Genomic DNA, 8,955 nt, shown 5'->3' with positions numbered 1-8,955 from the left:
CCCCCCCCCCCCCCCCCCCCCCCCCCCCACAGACACAGACACACACTCCATCATCGTTATGGGCTTACAGCATGATTTTCGTTGTGTGAACAGTAACAAGGAGGACCTAATACAATCACACAAACCTTTTTCGAGTAAGAACTTTGAATCAGAGGAACTCAACTAGGAACTAAAGTCCCTTTAAACATCCTTGTTTGCATTTCCACTTCATCTGAAGCACCATAAATATTAATCACATTAGTCCAAGTGATTAAAAAACAAACAAAAAAACCTTTGAGAGGCAATTTTCACACAACACAGACTTATCCTGTTTATGTATTTACAGTTGTGTAACTGATGTTTCCGCGTGTCATGAATGAATGGAATCAAGGACGGGCACGGAGAGTTAACGTTTGCTTGTCTGTCACTTGCTTTACTCTGAGCTTGTTCACATACATACTTTCTCTTCATCTTACATTCTTGAAGATGTAAATAACTACATTTATATTGCACTTTTCTAGTCTTAACAACTACTCAAAGTGCGTTACATAGTACAGGCACCATTTACACACACATTCATACACTGGCCGAGGTTGCCATACAAGGTGCTGCATGCTCATCAAATAAACATTGACACAACACACTGAGTATTGGCGCAAGGACTTTATGGACTTGTTCTCTATGTAACAGGCTGCTTTAACTCTTCCAGAGATCTATAGGCCAGGCGGCACTCAAGGTCCTTGGAACATTATTCAACCATATCTTGACAAAGAATGTATCAGCTCTATGCTATATATTAATAGTAATAATAATAATGGAAAATGTACTACAGATTCTGTGAAAGATTCTGCAATGCCCCCACCAGGTAAAGTCAATATGGTGAGGTAAGGTCAATAAACTTCAGCAGAAATGACTGTCATTCTAATATTGACTCTAGTCCCACCCAGTACTCCCTTATGGTGTGAATAAAGCTGTACACAAGTTGGAGCAGCCAAGGGTTTGGTGTTTGACCAATCAGACTCCAAACTCTACCGCAATAGTTTCCGGGCCTCAGAGCAGGGACTCTTTTAGCACCTAAATTTATGGCGGATCCTATATTAAGTCCTCTGGTTAAAATACAGGTAGGATCCTGAAATAGTTCCTGGGCCTCTGAAAAATTTCCTGCAGTAAAAAGGGGGCTGCAATCTGCATCTTTACCCTGCTTTGTGTATTGTTTTTGGGCACTTGGTCTCTCTCCTCTCAGCAAGTATTGTTGTGCCTCTTTGTTCTCACCTGTAGCTGGAGGGTCACCTTGCCGGCCTCGCTGTTGGTGTGTCCATGAGGAAGGAGTCCGTTGTGTTCCTGCTGCAGCTGCTGTGGCTCTCTGCTGTACGACTCCTGGCCTGTTCTTTGAAGCATGTCCTTCACCACCTTCACCTTCAGACGACTGCGCAGAGTGATGGCTGCATTGCCTGAAAACCACATACAGTCATACGTGCAAACATAAGCACCTCGGTGGCATTTGCATACACATATTCTACTTATTGTACTGATTGTGTCAAGACGTGAGCACAATGGATTTTCACGTTTGACCCTTCAGGAGAAAATTAGTGTTTACACTCACATACTGTACATTAGACCAATATTTCATGAAAAGATCCTCTCTACCTTCAAACACTTTGGCCACTTCGGTCTTGTATGACTCAAATTTGAAAGGCGTCAAGAAACCCAGAGAGCCGAGGTGAAACGCCATAACCGGAGGAACGCTGCCCTACAGAGAAGAAAAACAGTCTGCACATCTGCAATCTGTCTAACTCTCTCAACACAATCATCTCATCTGTTTACTAAACTACATGTAGAACACAATACTAACAGATTTTATTAGTGTAATTTTTTTTAATGTGTTAAAAATTGGTATATCTTAAAGAAATACAGTATATTCACGAAACTGCTTATTATGAGCAATTGTACAGTAAACTTAATATTTAGGATACTTAATTATGAGCCTCAAATGTTTTAGAATCACAGACAAGATGGAGCCAAGGTGGGCTGACTGAAGCGTACAGTTTGTAGCCAGTCTCAAGTAGCCACTTGAGGAACTGCAATTTTTGAGCTGCTGCGCTGGCTTCATTTTTCAGCACTGCAGGACACTGCTTGGTTGCAACTTTAAAAAGCCAATTTTTTTAATTAGTTTCACAGAAATTCCTGTCTTGAAAAATCTTTTTTTTTAACTGAGATTTTCGATTTGACAGTGCAAGTCCCAAAAGACAAGATATAAGAAATAAGTTCTCTTTGATTTGATTTACGGGGAATAAAAACTCAAATATTTGTAGTATAGTTTACTTTTTTTTAAATATTTTTTTAGGCTTTTGCATTTTTATAAGCTAGTACAGATAAATCAGGAGGGCAAGAGAGAGAGAAAGACACACATCAAAGGGGTGGTGGTCGGATTTGAATCTGCGCTGCTGCCAAGGATTCAGCCTAGATGGAGCTAAAAAAAACAAGTGCCGTTCACATTTTAAAATTATTTACTGTATGTGTAGTATACAATGTTTAAGGGTTAGGGTGGGTTCGGCTTGTCTGAAGTGATCAGCCAATAAAAGTGTGATTACCTGGAAGAGAGAGGAGGCGTAGAGCAGAGTGCCATCTCCACCCAGACAGATGATCAGGTCTATGCAGTCAGAGATATCATCATAACCTGCAGGCAGACAAAAGCACAAATAAACTCAATATATTGTTTTCATTTTAAAATCATCCTACAAATATAATACTGTATTTTTATTCAAGAATGCAAGAAAAAGTTAGGTTTCACGTGTCATGACAGTGTCATGTCACTCTTATGAAGATACCCTCCAGCAAAGTGTTACCAAATGTTTTGTAAAGTATTAATGCGATCTAAACTAATATTTGGCCGCAGAGGTAGAAATGAACATTTCCGTTAAATACTGTACTCCGGTACAGAAAAGGAAATACTGATACCATTTTCAAGGACACCTAGTGAACACTAGATTCATCTTGACAATTTTGTTACTGGTAAATTAGCAAAATAAGATTCTATACTTGGAAACACCACAAAATCTAAATACCCCTTACATAAAGTCGTTAGAATGAGTACCTTTAGTTATAGCATTTTACAGCTGAAATTTCTATTTTTAAAATTGCTATTGTTGAGTCTCACCCTCTCTGAAAGTGCAGAGCTGATTGCGGATGGAGCCAAATGCCTCGTCCTTTGACAGTGTAGCGTCGTCTGCAACCCGGCGTTCCACGTACACCATCATCTGCTTCTCCTGATACACAAAGACATGCTTAAGTGCCAGCAGCCAAAACAAACAGACATCTCTTAAAAGTACTTTCTGAAATGAAGTTGAGCGTACGTCAAACATGTGGGGTTTAATGAGTCACTGGTTGTATGGAATGTAAATACATGGGTTTGCTGGTATTTTTTGACAGTCCTGTCACACAAAGGACAGCTTGTTTTGCACTGCAAAGTGAGACGTCTTCCTGCAGGTCTCCCTTTCCCCCAGCACGGGCAACGCGTGCACAAAATCTCTCTCTCTAGGCAAAGTATGATGGAGAACAATGAGGGACAATATGCCCTAGAATAATTTTTTCTTACCACGTTTTTCAGTAATTAGCAGTATATAACAATAATTCCTAATGATATTATGAGTCAAATTAATATAATTTAGAACTGGATTAAGCAGCAAAACATGGATGGATGCATGAGTATCCAAGAATACCGGAACTCTCTCCTCTTCGTTCTCGCTCACAAACCCCTCCATAAACTTCAACTGGTCCAGAATTTAGCTGCCTGCATCATAACTCGAACCCCCTCCAACCACTACATCACTCCTGTCCTCCAACAGCTCCACTGGACCCCGGTGATGTTCAGTATCCAATTTAAAGTCCTCATGTTTGCATTCAAGGCCATCAACAACCTCGCCCCCCCCCATATTTGTGTGATCTCATCCAGCGTCCCACTCCCTCCCGCTTCCTCAGATCCTCTTCCTCCATACACCTATCTGTCCCCTCCGCCCGTCTCACCACCACGGGGAGCAGAGCATTCAGCCGCTCTGCTCCCCGTCTCCGGAACTTATTACCACCTCAACTCAGAAACATTGATTCATTCCCCCATTTCAATTCTCAACTCAAAACACATCTGTTTAAAACTGCCTATTCCTCTTGAATGTCTATTGCTCTGCCTTTTCTGTTGTTTTTGTTGCATAGTTGTTTTTTTAGTTTTTTTGCTATTTTTAATGTATGAATACCCTGTACGGTGTCTCTGAGTGCCGAGAAAGGCGCCTTTAAATAAAAGGTATCATTATTGTTACTATTAATGCTAAAAATTACGCTTCCCCATCATAAGACGATGAGCTTCCTATGGCTACTGGAGCTGGATGTAGTGAGTGTGCGATAGGATTCTGATCAGCGCAAACTGAAACTCTACAAAAAGGAATAAACAGCCTACTGTTGCAACAATCCCACAGGGGTATTTCTCTTCCCTGGACAAATATGATCCGACTGAGATTTTTCAATAAATATTTAAAGACTTCTATAAAATAAATTTAAGAATTTATAATTCCTTTTTGCGGAAAACGGGATTCAATGATTTTTCAGACTTTAAGACATCCAGATACCCTGAAACCACAACCCGCCACCATCTGTTTGCTTATTTCGGGATTGAGAACATTTTAAAACAGTTTCTTTGAAGAAAGAGTTTAGTGTGTCAAGACAGTTTAGTTTTGTGGGTTTTTTAACAGTAAGCTATTTTGTTACATAGAAAACAAGTGTTATGGGTGCCCGGATAACTCAGTTGGTAGAGCAGGCACCCATATATAAAGGTTTACTCTTCAACGCAGGGGCCCAGGGTTTGACAGCAGCTTGTCCTACCTCCCTCTCTCACCCCTTTCACTTCTTCAGCTGTTCTGTCATTAAAGGTCTAATGCCCAAAAAATCTTTATAAAAAGGAAAAAAACAAGAGTTACATTTATTTATTTATTTTACTTAGGTATGTTAATAATTTGCATAGTAAATATTGTTCTTTGGTTCAGTTCATACAGTTTTTTTAAATTTTTTAAATCCCATTTAGCCTGTACCTCCACTAGAAACCTGCAGATCTCTTTGAAAGGCTCGATGAGGCTCTCATCTCGGATTTTCCTGATGACCAGCACGTTGACAGGTGGTTTATTCCAGGTGAGCCGCTGGCTGGCTGGGTCCTGGATGTGCCTGGGGCACAAAAACAAACACACATAAGTGAGTAAACAGAGACACCATCAGTACCTGACAGGTACCGAAACAGACCAAAGAGTTGACTGTTACATAATCACTTTGTCTTGTCACTTTAATTCAGCTTACTGAACAAGTTTCAAATAATGTTACGCTCATCTTCTGAGTGAAGTAAAAGGTAGATCTACAGCTGCAGTCATTCATTAACTTGAATGAAACTTTGATGTTACGTCTGTAGGAGTTAGGTCCAAATTCCAAACATCATAATATTTAAAATAAATATATATTTTTTTCTCCTCTTTACCATTTGTCTCTCTCCTCCTTTACGTGGCAGACCGCAGGCATTGTGCAGACAATTTTGTCTGTCTGTTTCCAGATCAAGTCCAAGGAAAAACTCATGAGACCAGGTGATAACAAGCATCTGTGGTCTGTTCTGTTAGCAATCCCATTTCATGTAACATCCAATCACAGCATTCCCATTTTATCTTATCTCAGACAGTTACACAAGCTTCACTGTTCTGTTATTCTGTGTAAATAGTATTCGCCAGTGTGTACACACAAAATTCAACCCTCATGCTTACATGACTGAAGTTGGGTTGGGAAGAATACAGGCTTTGGGTCCAAAGTGAGTGGCTGGATACGGTCCATGTAGAAAGTGGGCTCTCCTGTGAGGAGGTAAAAAGAGGAGGACAGGTCAAAACATTATCACCGCATGTCCCAGGCAACAGAGTTGTGGCCGTGGCACGGCAGACCAGCTGACAACCTGCAGTGCAAACCTCTTAGGAGAGCTTTCCGCTGTGTCACTCGTTGAGCCAGAGGGCTCCAAATGCTCGTGTTGGCCAGGCAACCTCCGCCGCTCGACCTCCCAGTGCAGCTGTTCATGATCACCCCCCCGTCGCAGTGACCTCGTCCCTTTACGCCGTCTCCTTGGTGACTTGGGCGGCTGCTCTCGGGGTTTGGAGGGCCTGGCTGACTCTGACAGCTGACCAGGGGGTGCAGAGGGCCGCGCCATATCTGGCACTCCCAGGTGCTCCGATGACGGACCTGTCTTTGAGTTCTCCATTCTGTAAGGATGCAACACAGAAACATCTGTTGCATAATGGTCGGATCCACAAACAAGGGAATTTAAGGCCAGTGTTACAAATGCCGCAACAAATACAAAGTAAATAAGGTGTGTTTCCATTCACTGTGTAAATAAGGTGTCTACGTGAGTACAAGGTTCAAAATCAGGGGGGAAAACACATTTAAAAAGAGAGCTTGGTTGTCTAGATCATACTGCTGTACATAAGAGACTGTATTTGTTGCTTACAAAGCAAGATAATGAAAATTCCAACACAAAGAATGCGGAAGGAAACTGAAAATAAATCCATCTGGCAGAATCTCCTGCAACACCTGAGCAATTCCGGAAAAGAAACGCAAATTAAATAGAATAGGTCAGCCCATACAACAGTTGTAGAACAAACTGTTAAAAATAAATCTGTGCAGCACAGAAAGGCGTCAAACATTGTTTGAGCAAACTATTAAAAGATAAAATGACACTACTTTGCCAACATTTGCATAATATCTATGAGCATCCATTTAAATGTAAAGAATGGATTTAGGCCTAGTTGCAAAGTCAAATACAACAGCACCACTATGTGGCATAAAATTAACAGAAAAAAACAGATACATTGTTAATTGCAATTATTTTTATGACAATTAATCATCAACTAAACTAAAATGAGAATCAATTGGCCTATTGTTTGAGTAGCCTGTTGCCACTATCATGTGAATATTACAATCAAAAAATCGTTTTCAGTCACTAAAAATTTAGCTATCTACATTATCTGTAGTTTCTCTAATATGAGAAACTACAGCTGCAACTATTAGAACTATTATTGCAACTGTTCTATATTTGATATCTTGAAAATTGGATATTTTTGGATTTTAAATCTTGCCCTATCTGGAGATAGGTGGGCCAAGGCATTTTTTCTCTCAGTGTCTGCATTGTTTTAGTCCAGTGCAACACCAGCAGCAGCGCCGCTAGTTAGCCTAGCGTAGTGAATGGAATCCTATGTTGCCGGTTAGCATGTTGTGAGTAAAAGTGAGCCAACAAAAAATCAACAACAACCTTCTCGTGGCCTGCGTATTCACAACTAGTACTATTAGCTATGCAGATTAATACTACCTGATTTCCTAGGCAGATATTTATTTGGGACTATATTGGGTGGCAGTGCAGCCAAAGCACTGCTACATGCACAGCACCTTAAACCCTCCAACGTCCGTCAACATACCCGGTGTGAATAGCCATCTTTCCTTCAGTAGAAAGTGATTGGTAATGAAGATGGCAAATTTTGTGAGAGACGAAGAGGATGACTTCTCAGACATTCAAGATCTAAAAGTATACCTCTACTAACTAGAGTTTTCAGAAGATAAGCTACGTGCTTTGGAAATAGAACGAGGGGAGGATAAGGTTGCAATCACTCAACAGCCCGAGGACGTGAGGCATCCTGCAGTCGTAGACTTTTTTGTCTGTGTGATAGTCAAATAGGAAAAACGCAGACTTGACCCAATAAACTGGTTATTTTATGGATTGGATCGACCCATATTAGACCTGTACTCACACAGAGATGCTGAGTGATATCTCTGCACCATGGAGCAGTGCTTCGACTGTGCTTCCACCCAATATAGTCCCAAATCAATCTCTGCGGCAGCGCTGCCGGGTGTTGCACCGAACTAAAACAATGCACCAAGACAAATGATGCATTGGCCCCCTATCTACAGCTTGGAGAGACCATAATAGGCCCTATTTCAATAAACGGTGGCGTGTTCCTTTAAGACTAACGTTATCGTCTAACAAAATAGTTTGCGATTATTTTACTGTCGGTTGATTAGTCGACTAATCGTTGATGCTCAACGGCTGGAGAAGAGTGTGTCTCCTTTGGGTTCAAAAGGATTCCTGTCAAACCTGGAAGTCGTTAGTTTGTCCTACAGCAAACCGATACGCTATATTGATTTGCTTTTAACGTTACTGTCTGTGTCTACAAAACACAGTCAAACATGACTTTTACTATCTCACTAGCTAGCGTAACTAATGAAATATGGGGGGAATCAAACCACGGACGTATATAACCTATATCAAGCCAAGGTCTAAAATGTAACTAGAACTTTCTTTTGAGCATTAACATTTTCACGACCAAATTAAGGAAAAACAAAATTCAATGTATTGATTACACATTTGACCTTGGACCAAGCTTTAGGAAGACAACGCTAAGCGTATTTTTAACACACCACACGTAGCTAAATAAGCAGCTAGCTAACTAACACCTGGGTGAAGTTAGTTTGGTGTTTGACATTGTGTCTGAGAAAACCGAATAATGTCCAACATAAAAACGAACTTCTCCTTGGTCTCACACAAACTCAACCGACTAGCTAACCGATAGACGTGAGATAATCTAAAGGCTTTTAGCTAGATAACCACTGACTTGTTGACAGCGGACGTTACCAAGCAAAACTAGCTAGCTAACCTCTGGAAGAAACAAAGCCTTACTTTGTTAGAAAGAAGCAAACATGCTCACGTCGCTACTACTTAATTAACGACCGACTGGGTTGAGACACTACAAACACGTGTAACGTTATTTAAAGACAGACAGCGCTGTCTAACTCTAAAAGCTGACAATGGATGCATCCATGACAGAGAGGGAAGTGATGTTTCCAATGGACAGGGTTCACTGCGGTCTGATCTCTGCGCAGGACCGGTGTTTAAAGGAACAGCGCCATGTTTGGTGTCGT

The 8,955-nt window shown here is 40.9% G+C and overlaps 1 protein-coding gene across 3 annotated transcripts in view; it reads right to left on the bottom strand.

The window, feature by feature from the left end:
- Positions 1 to 8,944, bottom strand: part of nadkb (NAD kinase b) — a 12,248-nt gene extending 3,304 nt beyond the window's left edge. Inside the window, exons 1-8 of one of the 3 annotated variants that reach the window (XM_034886718.1) lie at positions 8,714 to 8,944; positions 5,961 to 6,248; positions 5,766 to 5,849; positions 5,055 to 5,184; positions 3,137 to 3,245; positions 2,571 to 2,656; positions 1,627 to 1,729; positions 1,252 to 1,430 (exon numbers count right to left, since the gene is read on the bottom strand). In XM_034886718.1, the coding sequence (XP_034742609.1) occupies positions 1,252 to 1,430; positions 1,627 to 1,729; positions 2,571 to 2,656; positions 3,137 to 3,245; positions 5,055 to 5,184; positions 5,766 to 5,849; positions 5,961 to 6,247 (978 nt within the window). In that variant the 5' untranslated portion in view covers position 6,248; positions 8,714 to 8,944. Of the gene's footprint in view, positions 1 to 1,251; positions 1,431 to 1,626; positions 1,730 to 2,570; positions 2,657 to 3,136; positions 3,246 to 5,054; positions 5,185 to 5,488; positions 5,694 to 5,765; positions 5,850 to 5,960; positions 6,249 to 8,713 lie in introns of those variants that run through there. The other 2 variants (XM_034886719.1, XM_034886720.1) reach the window with 2 other exon arrangements.
- Positions 8,945 to 8,955: the final 11 nt, after the last annotated feature.

The sequence above is a fragment of the Etheostoma cragini genome, chromosome 12 (assembly GCF_013103735.1).
Source record: "Etheostoma cragini isolate CJK2018 chromosome 12, CSU_Ecrag_1.0, whole genome shotgun sequence".
Taxonomy (NCBI): Eukaryota; Metazoa; Chordata; class Actinopteri; order Perciformes; family Percidae; genus Etheostoma; species Etheostoma cragini.
The sequence above is the reverse complement of the archived record's forward strand: the minus strand, read 5'-3'. Positions and strand labels throughout refer to the sequence as shown.